General features: G+C 44.1%; 1 protein-coding gene across 1 annotated transcript; it reads left to right on the top strand.

The window, feature by feature from the left end:
* Window positions 1–18: 18 nt before the first annotated feature.
* On the top strand, window positions 19–19,657 carry CD7 (CD7 molecule). The gene is made up of 11 exons (XM_014255804.2): window positions 19–143; window positions 4,425–4,581; window positions 5,269–5,565; window positions 6,968–7,111; window positions 7,890–8,015; window positions 9,746–9,797; window positions 13,904–14,001; window positions 14,784–15,122; window positions 16,638–16,982; window positions 18,430–18,536; window positions 19,527–19,657. Exons 2-11 carry the CDS (start codon window positions 4,518–4,520, stop codon window positions 19,635–19,637), a joined length of 1,683 nt encoding a protein of 560 aa, XP_014111279.2. The 5' UTR covers window positions 19–143; window positions 4,425–4,517; the 3' UTR covers window positions 19,638–19,657.
* Window positions 19,658–21,096: the final 1,439 nt, after the last annotated feature.

The raw sequence follows: 21,096 nt of genomic DNA, 5'->3' as shown, positions 1-21,096 counted from the left end.
GCTTTTTTCTGCCCTCCCGCTGATTTCTTCATTCCCTCTGGAAGGGGAGCTGGATGAATTGGGATTTGGAAGGGCTGTACAGGCACTTGGAGAAGGGAAGGGACGAGACATGAAGGCTTCCCTGGACACAAAGAGATTCTGAGGTACTTCTGAGTCTTCTTCTTTAGAAGGTCCTGTCTTCCACTCTGTTCTCTTACAAATCCTTGCTTTCTTGTTTTGAAATAGACATTCAGAAACAGGCATTGAAAAAATCTGTGGCAGGAAGGGAATTATCAGTGTGCTGCACATTTTCTCCATAGGGAAGAACACCTGGTGCTGGTGATTTTTGTAACTAAATAACATCACTTCTGTAGCCCAGACTGAGAACTTCCAGAGAGCTCTGTGTGAACTCACAGTGTTCATGGGAATGCAGAAACCAAACAGCTTCCTCAAGTGGTGCATTTATATAAAAGTGTGAGTGACCTCAGAAATAACAGAATAAATGTATTAACAGCATTTTCCTGTTCATGTGATTTCTGAATAATTTTTCCCATATCCATTAACCTTCTTTTTTTTCCTCATAGCTCCTTAGCATGTCTTGCTAATATTTTCTTTTCCAAAAGTGCCATCCTGTCATGTTTGTAAATCAGGGAGAATTTGTCAGAAGGGTTGCAGGAGAAATCCCTTTTCCTTTGCTTTCCAGGGAGAAGCTTCCACACAAGCTGGAGCTGACCTTGCCTTTCCCCAGGTCCAGCTTGATTAATGAACAATCCAACCTTGTGGCTCTGAGTTCAGAATGAAACAAAACAGAACCAAATGCTGAGTTTAGACAGTGATTTTAAAATAGAAGAAGTTAAACCAGTAAAACACTTCATTCTACTTAATGTGCTGTAGGCAGTAAAAAAAAAAATGTTACCAATTTTAAATTTAAATTAAATATTAATTAATTAATTAAAATTAAATTTAAATAACCTATATAAAACCATGTCTTATAATGGTTGCTGTGGAAATGATTTTTTTCAGAGCAGGTGGAGGAAAGCCAGAGTGTGCTTTACATTCAGGATTTTTTGCAGAGATTTCTCAGCTCAACCACAACGTCCTGCTGGTTGCTGTCTCTGCAGTGGCTTGTTGGAGCTGTGGATACAAACTGCAGTTATAACCTCACTCAGGAAAGAGCTGCTTTATCCCCTCACATGATTTTTGTTTTGCTTTGTTTATCTGTTTTTATCGCATAGGCTTATTGATAGTGGTATACAGCGAGGGCAAAGTGACAAAGAAAGTGATACCAAAATCATCTTACGTAAATACTTCTCATTTTCTGGGAAAGGACTTAGAGTAGAAAATAAAACCTGTAGGATCTTCTGAAGTCCCTTGAGTTTTATTCTGTTACTGCCTTTCTTCCTTCAGTAGTGTTTTCTCCAAACTGACTGCAACTTGAACCTTCTCCATGAGACCCTTAGGGTGCCAGATAAATCTTTCAGAAATTGTTTAGAAATTGTTTCCACCCAGCTGGTTTTGACCACAAAAGCCACAGACTAAAATGACCCTAAAGCTACAGAGCCCAGGGTGTGTGGCTGGAAGAGGGACAAAGGGTGAGAAAATGCAGAGTTTACAGCTGGGGAGCAGCACTGGATTTTGTGTGTCTGTGACTGTGCTTAGGGAGAACGTTCAAACCCTGGGGCAGCAGCTCTGCTCTGCTCTGCTGGCTCCTGGGGGGTGTTGGGGGGACTCTGCTTTGGTCACTTTGGGGTCCCCACTGGACCTGTGCCAGAGGCAGAAAGCCTGAGGACACATGCTGGGAAGGCAGTGAGCTGGTTAACCTGTGCTGGAGTAGGAAACATGGGTCAGGTTATTCCAGATCATTTGATTTTAACTTTGAGAGAGAACCTTTGCTCTGATGCCATTTCATTGGAGACCAAATTTCCTTCTTCTCTTGGTAAACAATGGAGATATTGTCTTCTGTTTGTTATGATGCAATGGGGGAAGGAAAAGTCTGAGAGTTTCAGGTACTGATGTTTCCTCCAACAGATCCTTTCAAAAGCAAAGCCAAAGGACCTTGTTATGGCTCTGCAGATTTCCTGTCAAATCCATTTTCCCCTGCTGGTCATCTCAGGTGGGCTGGTTTGTGGGTCAGGTCTGACCTGGGGGAAGCTGAGTGTGAGTGGCTGGTGTTTGCTGAAGGAGCTCCAGCTCTTCCTGTTTGTTCCTTTATTCACCTACTGCTTGTTCCTGATCTGCTTTTAGGGTCTGGCTTTGCTCTGTTACAGCTCTGCAGAAAACTTCAGAAGCTGTGACAAGTGAAAGTTTGTATTACTTTGAAAAAGAAAGGGAAGTAGACAAAAAAACTGGATGGAAAATATCTTCTGTCCAAAGAATGTGTTTCACTTTAGATTTGAGTGTTCTATTGAAGTAAGTTTAAACTGATGGCAGGAGCTGGCTAAGACAGCTGGAGAGTCTTTTAGACTTTTAGAGAGAGAGATTTTAAGACAGGTCAGTGGGGGAAAAGGGAGTTTGGTAGACGGTGTTCTGGCTGCTGAAACTGAAGAGGAGAGAGGGAGGAGGAAAGAGAAGAGGGAGGAAGATCTCTCCTCTCCTCTCCTCTCCTCTCCTCTCCTCTCCTCTCCTCTCCTCTCCTCTCCTCTCCTCTCCTCTCCTCTCCTCTCCTCTCCTCTCCTCTCCTCTCCTCTCCTCTCCTCTCCTCTCTCTCTCCTCTCCTCTCCTCTCCTCTCCTCTCCTCTCCTCTCCTCTCCTCTCCTCTCCTCTCCTCTCCTCTCCTCTCCTCTCCTCTCCTCTCCTCTCCTCTCCTCTCCTCTCCTCTCCTCTCCTCTCCTCTCCTCTCCTCTCTCTCCTCTCCTCTCCTCTCCTCTCCTCTCCTCTCCTCTCCTCTCCTCTCCTCTCCTCTCCTCTCCTCTCCTCTCCTCTCCTCTCCTCTCCTCTCCTCTCCTCTCCTCTCCTCTCCTCTCCTCTCCTCTCCTCTCCTCTCCTCTCCTCTCCTCTCTCCTCTCCTCTCCTCTCCTCTCCTCTCCTCTCCTCCCTCTCCTCTCCTCTCCTCTCCTCTCCTCTCCTCTCCTCTCCTCTCCTCTCCTCTCCTCTCCTCTCCTCTCCTCTCCTCTCCTCTCCTCTCCTCTCCTCTCCTCTCCTCTCCTCTCCTCTCCTCTCCTCTCCTCTCCTCTCCTCTCCTCTCCTCTCCTCTCCTCTCCTCTCCTCTCCTCTCCTCTCCTCTCCTCTCCTCTCCTCTCCTCTCCTCTCCTCTCCTCTCCTCTCCTCTCCTCTCCTCTCCTCTCCTCTCCTCTCCTCTCCTCTCCTCTCCTCTCCTCTCCTCTCCTCTCCTCTCCTCTCCTCCAGTTCCAGGGGCCCAGCTCTGTCCAGCATTCCCTGGATTTTCATCCTGCACAGGGCTGTCCAGAGCCTGAGGTGTCCCAGGTTTTATTCCACAGGAAATTTTACAGCTGGTCTCAAGAACTGGGTCTGCAGCTGCTGGCAGGTGGAACTGGCATGTCCTGTGGGTTGTTTCTCCTGGATCACCTGTTCCTGGGAAATGGGGTGCAACTCCCAGCAAATCTAGAGAGATTAGCATTTATTAACTTCTGTCAGATGTATAATTAGGAATTAGTGTATAACTAATTTGGAAATTTCCTCAAGGTACTTCTCAGGTAGTGACAGCAAAAAAGTTGTTTTAATGAAAGTTTTGATGAAAAGCTCCCAGGAGCAAAGCAGTTTGTGTTTTCCAGAGCTAGTCTGGTGAAGAAAGTTAGGTGAATTTTCTATATTTTTTTTTCTTATTTGTGATGCATGTTTTAGTAAAATACTTGCCAAGTATTTTTAAATACTTGCTAAGTTAATTTTGAGCCATTTAAATAAAACCGTCACAACTTTGTGATATATGTTTTAGTAAAATACTTGCCAAAGTCGTGACGGTTTTATTTAAATGGTTTAAAATGAACTTCTAACTAAATCCAACGTTTTGAAAATAAATACCAAGTTATTGTTTGTTTGCTCATTTGACTTGAACAGATATTTCCCATCAGATCTCCTAAACTAAAAATAGAATTTCATTTGACAATATTTCATTTTAGGCCAAGAAAAACATTCATTCAGCAAAATCCATCTTCCTTAATTAGTGTGTTTTGGAAGTGACAGCAAATCAAGCTGTTATTTGCTGCTCCTCCTGCGGGGTCCATCAGGGCCGCTGCGGAAATCCTCAGGAGGGATTTTCCTCTCCCTGCAGAAGGACCTCGTGTCTCCAACTGCTGTGGTTGAGCCAGAGGTGGAAAGGGCCGAGTTTGGTCCTTGCAAGGCCCTTGTGGAGTGCAGTAGAAGCTGAGGAGTGTGAGGGTTCCTCTGCCTCGCTCCCATCGCTGTCACCTCTGCGAGCTGTTATCTTTTTGTCTGGACAAAGAGAACAGAGATGCTGGGTGCTAAACACTGCCTTTAATTCCCAACAGGGAGAAGACTGAGGCCTGCTGAGCCTGTCCTGGCACTCTGGAGGGTCTGGGAGAGCTCCAGCCCCGCTGCAGCTGAGCCCCCCGGGCAGCCCCATGGACTCTCCCCACCTCCTGCACTTGGGTTTCCTGCTCCTGGCTCTTGCTGCTCTCTGTCCAAGTGAGTCTGGTGGTTCCCAGAAACTTTCTGGTTCACCTCACTGCTTCTCCTGCACTTCCATAGCTCAAAACCTCTGAACTGTTAGGAGAAAGCTCAGCTGTGCTTAAAACCAAGACCATAAAACCTCTAAGGTGAGAAGAGAAATTAAGGTTGATGTGTTTGAGCTGTCACAATCACCTCTTTTGGGAGCCATGACTGTTTGGGTCTGTCAGATGCAGTGAGTCCTTTCCCAAAGGACTGACTCTTTCCCAGGAGAGTCTGAGGGAGGAAACCTGGGATGCTACACCCAGAGTGGGCAGTCTGGCAGCTCAGCTCTGAACTTCAGTGGCCTTGGGATCTGGCAGTGTGTTGGAGGCACACCTGGTGGGATTGTGCCAAGGAGCTAGGGAAAGAAAGAGGACAAGAACAGATAAGCTCAGCAAGTGAAACATCTTTCAACTTACTTCCCAAACTGCCAGTTTCCCAGTTAAAAAAACAGTGGAAGCAATGGAGGAATTCTATCCTGTTTCTACTCCAAAAATTATCCTGGGAACTGGCCCCAGTACTGTATAAAATTTGCCCATTGGCAGACAATGCTTCCAGAGCCATTATTGAACTTGTCCACCAAAACCCATCCTCTTCCCTAACACTGAACATCCAGGGAGAAAACCTGTGGACATGTTTTTTCTTTGTTTTTTTCTGATTTAGGTATTGCCATGCCCACTGTTGGCCCTGCTGAAGGGAGCACAACTGTGACAGTCTACCACTGTAAGGACTACAAGAGCTGCACATGCAAGTCTAGGGAAAATAATTTTAAAAACTTTACAATAATCGCTGAAACACAAAACAAGACGTTTTCAGACGTACTAATTGAGCTGGTGACCAACGAAACACACATGACTGTTTGCTTTGAGCAAGAAAATTCCTGTCTTGAAGGAATTTATGGCGTCTTCTGGCAGAAAGCTGGGGGAGCAGGACTCTCCTGTGGCATTCTGAATTATGGAGGTATGCAGTGCTGGGAGCCTGGTTATTAACTGATGGAAAACCTGTTTCTGGGTAGGAAACTGAACTTATTTGGGCAGACAGCAAAGCTTTTGAGTTAATAAACTGGAATGAATGGGTTTCTTCTGTGAAAAAAGTCATAAAGTAATTCACAAAAGTAAATTCAGTTCTTTCAAGTCAAACACTGCTTAAAACTACACTAGGAGAGATCTAGATAAACACATTACTCTGATTTATAAAAACATTATTTTATTTTAGGGTTTTTTTTTGGCAACAGCTATTCCCATGGTGAAATTCTGTGCCATGTTGCAATGTGTGAATCCCACCTGCTTCAGCCAGGGCACACCCAGACCCAGGTCCAGCCTCGAGAGATGCTCTGTGCTGCTCTTCTGTCCAATTCAATAAACACCCAGGAGCATCTTTCCAGCTTCCTCACAAAACTGCCAAAGTCAGGGATTCAAACCCCTGTCAGTGCATGGGGCAACTGGTTCCATGAGGGTAAAACGTCATGGTGGCTCAATTTGCACAGGTGTGGCTTAGTTGAGCTCCATCCAAGTCAGTGACATTTCTGTCTGTAGTTGGTTCTCTGAGAGCAGCTTTTATCACCTCTCCTGTTAGAGTTAGAACATCCTTTCTCATTTTCTTGCTGACAGAAGAAAACAAAGAGTTCTCCCCTTTGTGTGCCTTTATTTAGCCCAACAATTCTGTATTTAATTTCTGGCCCCCACAAACCATTTCTCTCCTGCATGTATGCTCACCACTGCAAAATATCTACATGCTACTGTGTAAAACGTTGGTGACACTAAAACACTCACAGTGAAATGTGGAAATTGCTGTGGACAGGGATTCCTGTATCCCTTGAGAGGGGAAAGGGTGGATGTATAGGTGAAGGTAAGAGGGAATTTTCCAGATTCTCTTAGGAGAAGAATAAGCTCTATAATGGCACAGTGGCATACAGGGTTGGTAGGAGATGAACTCCAGGGTCTTAGAGATTTACTCAGCTACTGGATTTGCTTGTTCTCTTCTTTGGTTCCTGTGGGTAAGAGGCAGCTGCAAAATTTTTGAATAGATTTTTATTGCATTAAGGTAATGATAAGTTTTTTAGATATGTTTTGTTATTCTTAATTGCATGTGAAAACTTTCCTACCCTCTTCAAATATTTAACTTCATTTAACTTCAACTCATCAGCTTTAATGAGAAGGAAATCTAATGACAATGGTTGGTTTGGACTGTTAGGGAATGAAACATCTCCAATTCATAGCAATCATAGCAATCTCCAACTCTTTGTACAACATAATCCTCTTTTTAAATCTATTAACCTCTTCAACATTTTTAGCCCTTCACTGAAGATCTTCTCCATGATCCATACTTCTAATCAAAACTTTTTGCCTTTCATATTTCTCAGAAAATGGAAGAGGTAACATCAATACTGAGGAGAAGAATATTTGCTGTGAAGCAGAGACAAATATCTGGAGACACAACCCTACCCTGAGATGCTACACTCAAAAGTCACATTCAAAACCCATCACACTGCCAGTTGAGTCTCCTGGTGAGGGAATTCTAGGTTAAAAACTTCTTGTGCTTGTTTGCCTTTGGTTTTGAGAGGGGTTTGTCCAGACAGCTTTATGTGAACAGAGTTTGGGTGGGGAGATGTCCTGTACATCCTTAACTTGAGTCCACACATGCTGCAGCCATCCAGTCTCAGAGACTTTGCCTTGGCAAATGGACATGCCCAGTCCTGGACAGAGATGTCCCCAGGCTCAGGCTCCTGTAATTACACAGGGACAGACACAGGGATGCTGAGGGAAGGGGGTACGTGATGGGCGTGTAACAAGTCCCCAAGAACTGACCATATCTGTAAGTGCTAAATGAGACTGTGCCTCCAGACTAAGAGAATATTTGTCAACTAAATGTGACAGTTATATACTCAAATTTCTTTCATGCTAGAAACACCTGTCGTCTTCCTTAGTTCATGGACAAAAATGGTTTTTAGAAACCAGTCAAAGTAGATTTCATTATCTGAACACTTCATCAAGGATGGGTCTCACACCACTTGTTGTTGGTTATTTTGGATAAGATTGATGTTCAAAGGTATCTGTTGTGGTGGGGTGACAAGAATTTGCTTTGAGTGTTGATAAAGTGAGCATTGTGGCAGGTACCTTCTGTAAGAGGTGATGCACCAGAGGCTCTTGGTTCTCTCATTCATCTCAGTTCCTTCTCTCTTTATCAGAGGGGGCCAGTTCCTTTGTGTGGTGCTTACGAGGCAGCTCATGGCTTGGCAAGCCTGCTTGCTTCACTTGGATGCTCTGTTTTCTTCTACTCTGCAGGTAATCCTGAACTTCTCACCAGCAGCAAAAAGACCAGCATTGGCATCTTGCTCTCATTCCTGTTTGTTGGGGTTTGTGCAGGATGTGCCGCCACGTATTACTTCCTGTGGCGGCGGCGTGGCCAAGGTACAGTCTGACAAATTCTGTGTCTCCCACACCTGAAAGTGGAAAAAGCATAAGGGGTTTTCCTCCTGGATCTCATCCCCATTGTGTTGCTCATGGAGTTCTTAATGATCTTCACTGGGCTGACAGCTGGAATGAGCTCTCCTCCCGTGACAGGGCCCATCCGGAGGCTTTGTTAGGAAAAACAAGCACAGAAGTGTTGGAGTCACAGACACAGAAAATATTCCTTTATCTGTGCTGACAGGCTCAGACACTCAAGAGAACACTGAGTTTTATCTGAGACCATGGAGAAAGCTCCTAAAACTAAGTGGAGAAACTGGAAATGTGAGTAAGTTAGATAGAATTACATTAAGTCACTGGATGAGAAAGTTTGAGTTTAGGGTTTAAGCTGTATTAGTGAATGAGAGACAACATGGAGGAGTTAGGGCGTTGTCCCTTTCTCCTTATTCTTCTTCCTCATCTTCTTTTGCTAGGGTTTTTGGGCTATATTAGGTGATAGGATAGAAGAATTTTTGTGGGACAGCTGTTTGGTTATTGGGTTATAAGTGAAAATAACTTGGCATTTCATTATTGGGTGGGTTGACACTTAAAAGACCTTGGAGAGGTTTTTTTGTCCCTCCATTTTGTAGTTCTTTTAGCCCAGTGTACAGCTCCTCACTGTCTGTAAATATGGAATATAGACAAGGAAGAACAAACAATGAAAGCAGTTTCTCTTTCGTTAGTCTTGCTCCTGAGGTAAGGAACTGAGCTATCAGTGTTGCACCCTGACAAGAAGGAATTTCCTCACTGCTTCCTCCTGAAACAAGGGGTAAGCACTGGCAGGGCCAAGGAATCACAGGGCTCAGCCTTCCCTCCATGGGATCCTGGTCCTTGGAGCAGTCCCAGACTGCAGCATTGCTGTGCAGCTCCCCTGGCAGAGATGTGTCCCAGCCAGGACACTGATGGACATCCAGCCTTGGGCTCAGAGTGGATCCCTCTCTCAGCCCTGCCCACTACAGAGCCAGCTTTCATTTAAGAACAAATATTTCCCTAAATTCATCCAAGAGGGAAGTTTATTTTGCAAACCAAGATGCATGGAGAGAGGTAGGATGGGTTCTGAGGAGGTTTCTACAGACACTTCCTACCCTGCCATACAGCTTTCCCCCTCATCCCGTGTCCACTTGGCTCCAGGGATTTTGGCACCTTGTGTATGCCTGAGGCTGAGACTCCTCTCAGGTACCCAACTAGTCCATCCCTTTGGAAACTGATGCTGGTTGTTTCTTTCTGAGAGTCAAAGGATTAAATTTCCAAGTGTGATTTTGTTTCAGGAGGAGTTGCACAAGTGCTTGCAAAGCCCAGCAAAGGGAGCACAAAGCCACTCTCACTGTTGTTGTTACATCAATAGATTAATGAGTAGATTGGTGTGAGGAGTAAAAAATTTACCAGTAATGACTGCCCTGAGGTCCTGGCCTGGGGTGCAACGTCCAGTGATGTCTCAGGTCTGCCCTAGAGCCCCACTAAGGCAGAGGCTGATGGGTCACAGCACCAGGGCAGGGTCACAGCAGAGCCCTAAACCCCTGTTCATGGCATGAAGCTGCCCCCTTTGTGGAGCAAGGCCCAGTAGCAGATGGGAGAGGGGAGGTGCCTGGAGAACTTCACAAATACAGGCATTTTGTTTATAATTCTAACTGGAATCTACCAGTTTATTTGATGGCCTCACAGATTTTGTTGGTTTTTTTTTTCCAATTCTGCAGCTCTTAGTCAATACAGACAGACTTCTAATGAAGGAAACCTCGAACATCTTTGATAACCATCTGCACGGGAGAAAACCTCTTTGCCAGCAGCATCCTCCTCCTTTCTTACAACGTCCAGCAACCAGCTGAACACAGACTGATTTTCCATGAGAACTCCTGCTCATGTATTCACAAAAACTCCCTTTTTCACAAACGTACCTTCACCACATCCACGCCTTCCCCGAGCACTGTGACTCTCGTCCAGCTCCAGGCCTTTGGGAGCAGCACAGGCAGCAGCAGGAGCCCCCATCCTCTCCTGGTGTTGGCTGCAGACAGCAGGAGCCCCAGGGAGTGTGGCTGACTCAGCAGCACAGGCTGGAACCAGCTGAATTCTCTGTGCCACTGTGTTGTGAGGTGCCTCAGGGAGGCAAAGACTTCGTTTCAGAAATGCATTTGTCTACGTGAGACGCGTGGCTGGAAGGCCACTGTGAATTTTGACCTCCTGCTTTGGAGGATGGGCAGTGTGAGCCCTGGATGAAGTTACAACACCCCTGACCTCTTGGGAGGAGTGGCCCAGGAGTTCTGATTGGGTTTGAGTCCCTGGGGGTTTCTCCCTTGTGTTTCTAGTGGTCCCTAACCCTAAACTCCACCCTCAAAGGTGGAAATCCTCAATAGTTCTGTCCCTCAAAACCCCTCACCCTGCTTTTGTTCAGGGCTCTCTGTCTCTGAATGACAGTTTGTTCCCATGCTGAAAAAATGGTTTCATGAACAGTGGCCTGTCTCTGCTGGTTCCCTGAAACTGTGGCTTCCCTGGCCATGATCCTGCAGTTGTGGACTGCAACACCACTCAAAGTGTGAACTGCTGTGGAACAACGTCTTTCACTTGGTAATGCCACAGCAGCACGCAGGTGTCTGTATGTTTTTTAATTCTCAGGTCATCTCTGGATTCACCAAAGCCTTTTGCACAATTGGCTGCTTGGTTGAGCTGGGGCAGTTTGGGTTTTTGAATAGATGTTTGATTTTTGCCCCCACCCGCAGGCTGAGGACATGTGTGTGTGTTTGTTGCTGTGCAGGGCTGGGTGGGAGGCCGTGTCCAGCTCTCCCAGCAATGGCATTGAGTCACTGAGGCTTTGTTCTCCCCCCAGGATGAAGGTTGGTATCAATCTTCTGACAAATTAGGCAAGTTTAGACAGCATGATTGCCCTCAGCAATCCCACTGGGTACTTGGTGTCTTTAAATCATTCCCCATTCCCGCCTGACTTGAATAAATCCTCACCTTTTGCATTGGATCTAATTTAGAATCAGGACTGTTTAGCAAAAATCAGTGGCAGCACAAGTGGAAAAGCAAATCTCTGAAGCAATGCGAATGTTTGCCATTTTTTCATGGTTTAGTTGCCCATAAACCTGGAGCTGAAACTTCCAGCAGGAAATCCCAAATGATATAGGACATTGTGCTACAATCCAATCTAAAAGGAAAATTTCTTAATGTAAAAGATCCAAATAATTTTAATAACTAATTTTTAGAAAAATAGAAGGGCCTCTGTGCTTAAATTTACCTCTTTTTTTGGCAAATGCTTTTTTGGGTTGGAGGGGATTTTTTCCCCAGTCAGGGTTTTACACTCACACTTTTAACTCAGATCTCAGCTGATATGATGCAAATTTTCAATTTTAATGTGGTGGAATTCAGTCATATGTTCCTGAAGGGTTGACAATCCAAGTATTCCAATGCTGCTAGTATTTACTGAGTTTGTGGTCTTGATTTAGTTGTCAGCTGTGTTTTATCATGAGGAATGTTATGTTAGCTCAATAAATCAAAAAACTAAGGTTGCCTGTAAAAAGGCCAGACTGTGGATGAACTAAGAAATAGGAGGAAAAATACTTTTCCACTTTATGTAGCATCTTATCACAATTGCACTTCCATTTTTGTCCCCTCAACAAAACTGCTGGAAGCTTTTGACAGAGCAGAGCTGTGTAAAAGGAGTGAGGAAGGTTTTCTTTGGAAATTGCACTGACTTGAGGTGTTCATGAGGTTAATGATGTGCAGATTTAATTTCTACTCTGTAACAGCAGTTGAGGCCAGAGAGCTGGACGTGTTTTGAGAGGAAAAGTTATATGGGCACCTCAGTGAGAACAGTCAGGAAACACAAGTCCCAGACTGAGCTTTATGTCTCACTCACACACTCTGTCCTTCACATCTCTTCTTCCTACGGGTGATTATACAGATTGTGATTATTGGGGATATCCCTACCAGCTGTTCCACTTTGCCCCTTTGGGGCTGTGTTGTGCTGGTGCACACCAAAGGTGCTACAGCTCAGGAAAAGTAGTGAGAACTTGCTTTAAAAATTGACAGTTCTTGTCCTCAGCAAGTGCATTTTGCTCTTGAATGTACACATGGAGGTGGGTGTTTTTAATCATAGGATCATGGAATGGTTTGTGTTAGAAGGGCCCTGAACAATCATCTTACTTTTCTTATGGAATAAAACCATGACAGACAGTACTAAGAGACCTGACTCACCAAAAGCCATAATTTGATAGCTGTTATTTCATTTGAGGTGTGATATTGTGAATAATCACAATAAAACTTTGTCTTAAACACCGTCTGTTCATGGTGTGTTGGTGCATCCTCCCTGTTCCAGGCCACACTTGGATCTAAGAAATGCTCGGCCTTGATGAGCAGCCCCTGGCTCGGCTCCTCTGGGGTTTATCACAAGCACTGTCTGCTCCCAGGCACTGCTGCTGCCCAACGAGCTCCTGCTTTCTTTAGGAGCAGCCTTGGGAATGATTTTTCTTGTCTGAATGGCACAACATCTCTGTTCTCACACGTCCAAAGAAGGCTGGTCCAAAGTGGGGCCAGGGTGAAACTGTTGAGATTAAAGCCCATCTCTTGTGACCCCATAAACAGCGGTGACAAACGGGACCCTTGGAGCTCTCCTGGACCAACAACCTTCCTCTGAATGGGGCCTCTCCGAGCTGGGATCTCTCCCATTTTCTTCTTTTGGTGGATCCCCAAATAACAGTGGGTCCTGGGCTGATCCCCCAATGCTCAATCCTCCCCTTGGGGAGACACAAAAGCATCTGGAGTGAGCATTTCCCTGCCCTCCAGGGGAATTGCTCACAGGTGCCTTGCACTGACTTTTTGTGTCTGTGTGCAGGTGCTGTGGCTTGGGAGAAATGCCAACAAGGTGCTCACACTGCCTTCTTTAAGTGCTCCTGTCTTAGAGCCAATCTCTTCACTTAGAAATTGTTGCTCTTTCTACCTGTTAGGTAGACATGTAGAATATAATTGGCTTTCTGGGTTGCAAGTTTAATTCTCACTTTGAGAGAAGTGGCAGAAAAGGCTTTATTGTCTTGGTAAAGATTGGAATTATTTATTGTCTTGGCTTTGCAATGAAGTTAAGGGAGATGGAAAAGCCTGAAAGTTTCAGGTAATGCTTTCTCAAATAGATCCTTTTAGCAACAAGATCAAAAGACTTTGTTAGGGTTCTACAGATTTCCTGTCAAATCCTCTTTCTCCTGCTGGTGATGTCAGGTGGGCTGGTTTGTGGGTCAGGTCTGCCCTGGGGGCAGCTGGGTTTAAGTGGCTGGTGTTTGCTGAAGGAACTCCAGCTCCTCCTGCTTGGGAATTATTCACATCTGCCAAGATGCAGATCAAATCTGCAGTGCTGGTATAATAACTGAGGGTTTTCCTGAAGTAGTGGAGCATCACTCATCTCCTTTCTCTTTATGAAGACAAGACTTTTGCATCTGCAGCCACCAATCTAAGCCCGTGGGAGTCTTGACAAACTGAACTGATTGTACCAAGCCTCTGAATTTCCAGGGGAACCACAAATGGGGGACAACTGCCTGACTGTGTCACTGTGAGGAGCAAATTTGAGCCTCCCTTTTCTCAGATGTCTTCAGAGGGCAGGTAGACAGACAAAGTTGTCTCCCCATAGACAACTTTCTGCTGGGGGCTGGGGGTTGCTCAGGAGCAGGAAACCAGGGCTGGTTTAAGTGTGAAGAACCCCAAGATGCCCCTCCCAAAGAAATGGCTCTTCCCCTTCTATCACAATCATTGTGATACAAAGGCAGAAGCAAAGCTCTGTTTCAGCAGATAGCTCAAGTAGCTGGCAGGCAACAGCCACGTAAGAACAGCTTATGACTCTTTCCTCGGGACTTTAACTCATTGGTCTGATTGAGGGAACAACTAAAAAGACCTTTGAAAATGCTGTGGATGTCGTGTCTCCCAAATGCATTCCTCTTTCTTCTGCTCCTCCCGTGCTTCCCTGCCCAGAACGGTACGTACAACATCCATGCTCTTACATTTCTTACATTTCAATATTTCCTTTCCTTTTTTCCAACCTTTTCTAGGCTATATTTTTCTTAGACAATGCAATGCTCTCTATTTAATTTTTCATCCCTTGCTTTTGGTGTAGTTTCTTTCAGGTGTTTCCCATCTGATCTCTCTATTCCTCGCTATTCATTGCACAAGTACTCCCCGTTCAATTTCTTTGGATATTGGGGCCATTCCAGAACTCCAAGGGTCTCATTCTACTTTTGCATGCCTTTGTTTCTTAAAAAAGATTGAACTTACACCTTCTGCAACCCTCTTCCTGTGCTGAATTGGAGAATCTGTATTATCCAGTTCCCTGATGTTGTTAAATGCCACTTTAAAAACAAAAGTGTGTTTTCTTCCCTTTTCTGCCACTTTTTCTTACTTTTAAATTCCTGATTTAGACCTGAAACCAATTATCAGGGTAGTTTTAGTGAAGTTTGTATTTTGAGAACTAATAGGATTTTCCTGGGAATCTACAGAAAGAACTACATTTTCTGTGTGTGTGACAGCAGCCACTTTTTGGCCAAGGCCTCTGGAGCTTGGGAAGGTGCTGAGTTGCTCAGGTCAGTGGGCATGAAAGGCACTACAGGTGCCAAGAAATGACATGTCCAGCACAGGGAGACTGAGGTCCAGTCTCACAGAGCAGTTCTGCTGATGGAGGAATTGGTTTTGAAAAGTTCTTTGATGTGAACAGACCGAGGGGAACTCTGATATTACAATTTCAATTGCATTTCTTATTTTTAGGTGGAGAAAATGAACAGTCAACAGACGTTATCAGTGCTTGGGAAGGAGACTCCGTCAGCATAACTTGCCCAATGAATGGTTCACAAAATCAAGTGGGGATGCACTTGACAGCTATCAGACAGAATCTCAATGTGATATATTTTCCCAAGGAGAAACCTCCAAATATCAATCCTGACTTTGCTAATCGCATCGAATACTCAAAAGAAGGGGAGAATCTCAGGATAACCCTGCGCAGGTTACAGGAATCCGATTCCAAAATTTACCTGTGCTCTGAGATTGTTAAAATCAGTGACCATCACAAAGACCTATATGGGAAGACAACCATTGTAGTGGTCAAAGGTATTGCAATTCCACCTTTTATGTCACGAATTAGTAAATACAGATCTGTATTTTAAATCAAAGATTGGAAGAAGACACAATGGGAGGGCGAGTCTGACAAAATGTTTTCTGTGTCTGCTCAGGTCATGTACAGATTTGAAGGAATGTGTGGGTTTTCTCCCTGAAACAAGGAAGAAATGAGATAGTATGGTACCAAAAATCCCCCAAACCATCCTAAAAGATTAATTTGTGACTCATTAACTCCAACTTCAGATTTTCACATGAGTCATAGTTTGCTGCAGCAGTTTGGAAACAGTGAGGTCCCACAGCTCTTTCCAAAACAACCTGTCACCTTTTTAAACAATTAGCAGAGCAAAGAGGGTTTTTTTTTTGTAGCAGTTGTTTTTTCAAATCTCTTTTGTTTTTATTAATTCATCTTAAATGACAAATTGGTACTAATTGGGAAGCTGCTGTTAGAGTCTGCAAGTTGGGCCTGAGTGACTAAAGGTTTTTTTCTCTTGTTAGTGAGGAGTTGTTGAATGGGCAGAAGTGCTTCTTTTGGCAGGTGTTTCTGGTTGGGGGAACAATTTTTGTGTCTTTATTTTTATTTTCTTTTCCATTACCATAAGGTTGATTCCAGACTATTATTTGGCAGTTTATTCCTCCATGTACCTGTCCTTCCAATGAGACCCTCTAAACTTAAGCATCTTTCCCAAAGCTTTCAGGGTTTCCTTCCTTCCCTGTCCCCAAGGCATGTGAAACCAAATTAATTGCTGATCAGCAATAGTTATTTATATCCATGAAGCATTATCAGCTCCTCCCTTGTGCTTCTCCTTTCAAACTTCTTGGCAGTGTTTTCTCAAATGTATCACATCTTGTTTATTGTGTATTGTCTCTCTAAATTATTTTATTAAATTGCTTTATATCTCTGCTTGATCCTGATCCTCTTCTCTGAAATGCTTACAGACTTCCCTTTACAAGCATGATAAGTTCTGTCCTCATTCTCTTATCCACTTTAATAATAATGTGAAAAGGAACAAGTCCTGTCCTCAGAGGAACTCAGTGGAATGTGTTCCTGGCTGGACAGTGAATTATTAATAACCACTCCATTCTCACAGTCCATTTTCAACACTGATGGGACACACACTGTGTGATTTGATCCAGAGCAATAGTCCCCAGATCCCTCTGTGGTTTCATCTCACTTGAGAAAGCAGGCAATGATACATGGCTCCAGGCTGTGCTGATCAGGCTGTATTCCCTTTGAGGAGGTCAGTATTTATAATTTTTTAGGTCGATGCAGGCCCTTTACAAGCAGCTAAACCTGTTGGTCAGTCCTATGTTCAGATCCTGAGGCAGGAAGATGTGCCAGGGTGTACTAAAATATACCCTTCTTCCCAAAGCCTGTGGAAAGCGTGCTTAAAAATTCATTTTATCCACATTCCTGTGGTCTGCTCTTTCTGCCTGCTCTGTGCCCTTGCTCCCCAGTTAAAATGCACTGTGTTAAGATGTGGTAACCACTAATGTCTCTGTTTTCAGCTAGATCCAGCAGATATATACTGGAGCAGTCACCGCTCTACGCCAACCCTGAGCAAGGGCAGTCTGTCAGCATCACCTGTGTGCTGAGAAGCTCACCTGGAGAGGAGGAGTTCTACCTGCTCAGGATTCACGTGCAGCCTGCCACTGTTCTGTCTGTGGCAAATCTGAACGGCTCAGAGGTCTCTCCTGCCTTTGGGAACCGCTTGGAGTACTCAAGGGAAGGGAACAGAATTGTGATAACTCTACACAACCTACAGGAAAAGGACAGTGATAATTACATCTGTGCTGAGGGGCCCAAGGATTCCCCTCTGCTCTCAGCCAGTGGCACCATGCTGCTGGTTAAAGGTACGACCCTTGGGCTTGTTTAATCAGAAATATCTCTTGTTATGTTGTGGACAGAAAGCTTTGGGAACTTCAGTCAGGACAGGCAAACCGAGGGAAGTTTGGAGAGTGAGCTCAGGCTCCTTTGTGCCCTGCTGAGCTTGGACACAGAAACAGAGTCTGTGCTTCCACCTGCCTTGTACAACCAGAGGGGAATTCAGACCTTGCCATAATCCTGCAGCTTAGAAAGAGAAAAAAAGGTCAAAACAAGGTAACAAACTCTTCACTGTGTGCAATCAGTCAGTTTTAGAATATGAATAAGTATCTTCAGCACCAATTCTTTGACCTTAGCGTGACATAAACGGCTTTTAGAAATCATTCCCTCTAGCAAGTCTTGTGTTTAAAAACAGATCACACTGGGGAGCACAAACCAAGCCCTTGGGCATTTGCTTCAAGCACTACAGAACACAGCAGAGATGTTCTCACATACCCTTGTTACACACTGAGCACTCTGTGAGCATGTGCTGCAAAGAGGGGATTTGATTTTCCTATGTCCCAAAGAGGGGATTTGATTTTCCTGTGTCCCAAAGAGGGGATTTGATTTTCCTGTGTCCCAAAGGGGGGGTTTGATTTTCCTGTGTTCCAAAGATGAGTTTTTACCCTTCTGTGCTCCAAAGATGAGGTTTTTATTTTTCTGCAGGATGGTGCTGTACCCACTTGCTAAGCTCAAGTCAGAACCAGCAAGAGAGTGTTTGATCTTGGTCTTGTTGGTGTAATTTAACCCCGTGCACTGAGCTTTGCTGAGGCCTTTGTAAAATAAGGTTTACAAAGGCTCTAAAAGATGCAAAGGATTTTCCTGAAATCTGCAAAGGCAACTGTGGTCCTGTTCTGTGCCACCACCCACAAATGGGGCCAGGACTCAGTAAAGTGAGGTGGGGGAAGTAACAGTAGCCCAGCAAAGCAGAGGTGTGATTATTAATTTATTATCATTTATTGTTATAATTATTATCATAATTATAATTAATAAATAATTATAATTATTAGTGTGTTATTCATATATGGATTAATTGAGGTTTTAGAGAGTTGAGACCCTTTCCACCAGCATTATTCTGCTCAGTGCATTTCATACCACAGCATCCTCCTGCTTCTGTCTGTACCTCCCACCAGGCTGGCTCTTGGATAATTCAGAGCCCTCAGGGTTGCAGCAACACTGCAGGAAAACTTTTCTTCTCCCAATAGGAGGGTGTGGTTCCTATCAGTGGTGTTGAAGCTGCCTTTGCTCCTTGCTGACCCAGCTACAACCAAAGGGAGCAAAGGGAATGCCAGTGGGAACACTGGTGGACGATAAACGTGGCTCTGTAGCTGTTGGTACCTGAATTTTTGGTTACCCTGTGAAGTTTGGTTTTTTTTTTCAGAATAAAAGCTCTGTCTGTTCGTATTTATAATGATACTGCTGTAATTTTCATTGCAGGAGTGGAGCAGGCATGTGAGAAGAGCTCCTGGGATATGTATGCTCTTCTCATCGTGGTGGCTCTGCTGTTCTGTGCCCTGGTGTGCTGCACCTTGTACTGTGTGGATGTGAGTACTGGGCCAGGAGGAGCAAACTGATACCATTTTTAATAAGGCTGAGTCAAGCAAACATCTGATAAACCTAAGGAATTGTGGCTTCCTATTGCTCTCCTATTTGCCCTTGTTTAATATCTTCCAGCTGTTGACTTTTGGCAGCTAACAGTGTCCTATATTTCTGTGACCCTTTGTAAATGAGATATTGTTTGTCTTCTGATAACAAACCTCGAGTGAGCTGTGTGCTTGACACAGCCATGTGTTGTGTGTGTATATCCCTGAACAAAGCCCCTCTTTGTTCTGCTTTGCTTGCTTTTTAAATTTTTTTTTGTGAATTGGGACTGGAGCTGTACATAGCAAGTTTGTAAGAGATGTAAGAAAATGTCTGGAGGGGAACACAAGAGCAACAAAAACTCCTAATATAGCCTGATGTCTGAAAGTAGTGCTGGGAGAAAATACTTTGCCCCTTTCCAGAAAAAAAAAAATAAATTTTTTCCTTCACTGGGATTATTTATATATATACTGCAGAAAGTACCCAGAAATTGTCTCTGATAGATCCTTCTGCTCCATAAAGATTACTGATAATTAAGTGTATGATTCACAGGCTCCTGTCTCATCCCTCCAAATGTGGATCCAGCACTGCTAAAAACCAGTAGTGTAACATCATTCTGTCAAAGCCCAGTGGGACCTGGTGTCCTGTGCTACCAGTAACAGTGCAAGAAAGAGCCTTATTTATTATTATTGTCATTTATTATTTATGTCAAAGCTACAGTTACATCCAACTCTTGAAGGCACTTTTTGTGAAATTGCATCAGACTCATAAAAGAAAGTTAAATAAATAAACTGATCATTTCCATTTGGTTCTCTAAGACCTCACTGGGTCGTGAGAGGAATTTTAAAAGTATGTTTCCTCTTCCAACAGATGATGTAGATGGATTCCTAAGATGGAAAATGACTCCTTGTTGGGGTCTTTCCAGGCTGTTTGAATGGCTGTTTGCTTTGCAGGTGAAGAAATATTTCCAGAAGAAAAAGGTCAATGTGGTGTATGAAGACATGTCCTACAACTCCAGATGGAGCACACTGGTCAGAACCAGCACCTATTCCAGAGGTGAATAAACTTCTGCCAGCTGGGACCATGTGTGCATCAACCATGCCCTCACAGGCAGCTCTGAGAGCTGCTTTAACCACCTGAACTGAAATTCCTACCACCTACCTTCTTCAGTGGAAAGAAAACCTCATTTCCAAGGCTGTTTCTACCTTTTTTATATTTTTTTTTTTATTTTTTGTAATGTACAGAAAATGTAGCAAAATGCAGGTACCCTGGACATGTGTGTGCAGTTCAGGGTGAAAAAGCAGAATTTTGGGGCTAAATGAAATTTATGAGCTTGTTTCTTTGCTAAATAACCCTTTCTGGGAAGGTGGGATGGATGGGGAGGTCTGGTTCTCAGCTTTGCTAAGTGCTCAGGAAGAGCACCCAGGTCTGTTCAATGGTTGGCAATGGATCCACACAGACATGGATTCCAAATCTCTCAGGGGTCCCTGGGGTCTGCCCAAGAGCTCAGGCAGCTCAAACTACTCAAGAGTTACAGCAGGGAAATCTATTTTGATGAAACCTCAGGGTTGTGGCGGGGTGAAATGCTGGATCCACATGGGCTCAGCTGCTCCAAGGTCATGACAGACCCAGGAAAACAGCATTGGCTCTGGATTTTAGTTTACTGCCTCTGTCAGAGCTGCTCACAGGACTGATGGAGATGTGGCTGACCAGCAAAGTGACTCAAGCTGGGTTCTGGTGGCTCCCAGGGACGGCAGAGGTGTTTGTGATGTGGCAGTGTTGTCCCAGCAGGACGTGTTCCTCCAACACAGTGACTCAACACAAGGTGAAATAATCCAGGGTAAAGCCAACGCCTGCATTCCACTCTGGGTGGGGCTGATCTAAAACCCCTCCTTATCAAAGGTGTGGGAATTCCAAGCACAGAAAATTCTCAAAATCTTGTGAGTGCAGGCCCAAACACAGAAATTAATAAAAAGTTCAACTTCAGACCTTAGAAAACACTTTGGGATTTAGAGACCATAGGCAAGAATGTAAGTTTGTAGTTTAAATAGAAGGACATTGAGCTAGGTAACAAAAAGTTTTAAAGTTTTAAAGTTAAGGTTTAGGAGTAGGTATAAAAGTAATAAGAACTTTAAGATTTAGTGAGTAATTTTGTGTATCATCATATGATTAGTTAAGAATCTCCTCACTGCAGCAAAGACATCTAAAACAAAATTATTAACCAGTAGTGTGACACTCTTTTGTAGCAGTAATTTTTTAGCTAATTAACCTTTAAAAGACCTTATAACCAGTGGTCTTGTGACCATTGACCACAAAAATCTAGCAAACACAGTAAAAACATTCTCACTCCTTCATGAAACTGTAAAAAAAGAGTAATAAACCATGCTTTAAGATGTCTCCCAGTAGTCCCATCTCTCTTAAAATCCCAATAAAATGGATTTATCAAAACTCACATCAGGCAAGAAGAGGCTAAATTTGGTTTAGTAACAGCTTCTAGAACAGGTGGGGAGCTGGGCCAAGGAA

The sequence above is a fragment of the Pseudopodoces humilis genome, chromosome 21, assembly GCF_049639895.1.
Source record: "Pseudopodoces humilis isolate 2021_Gansu_Grassland_sample_001 chromosome 21, ASM4963989v1, whole genome shotgun sequence".
NCBI lineage: Eukaryota > Metazoa > Chordata > Aves > Passeriformes > Paridae > Pseudopodoces > Pseudopodoces humilis.
Note: the sequence above shows the minus strand (reverse complement) of the source record. Positions and strands in the feature narration are given on the sequence as shown.

Bases quoted from the DNA above. Each gene is read 5' to 3' on its own strand.
- CD7 (XM_014255804.2), top strand. From the start codon at position 4,518: ATGGACTCTCCCCACCTCCTGCACTTGGGTTTCCTGCTCCTGGCTCTT. The intron at 5,566-6,967 runs GTATGCAGTGCT...CATATTTCTCAG, and splicing joins TGGCATTCTGAATTATGGAG to AAAATGGAAGAGGTAACATC. The intron at 8,016-9,745 runs GTACAGTCTGAC...CCAATTCTGCAG, and splicing joins GTGGCGGCGGCGTGGCCAAG to CTCTTAGTCAATACAGACAG.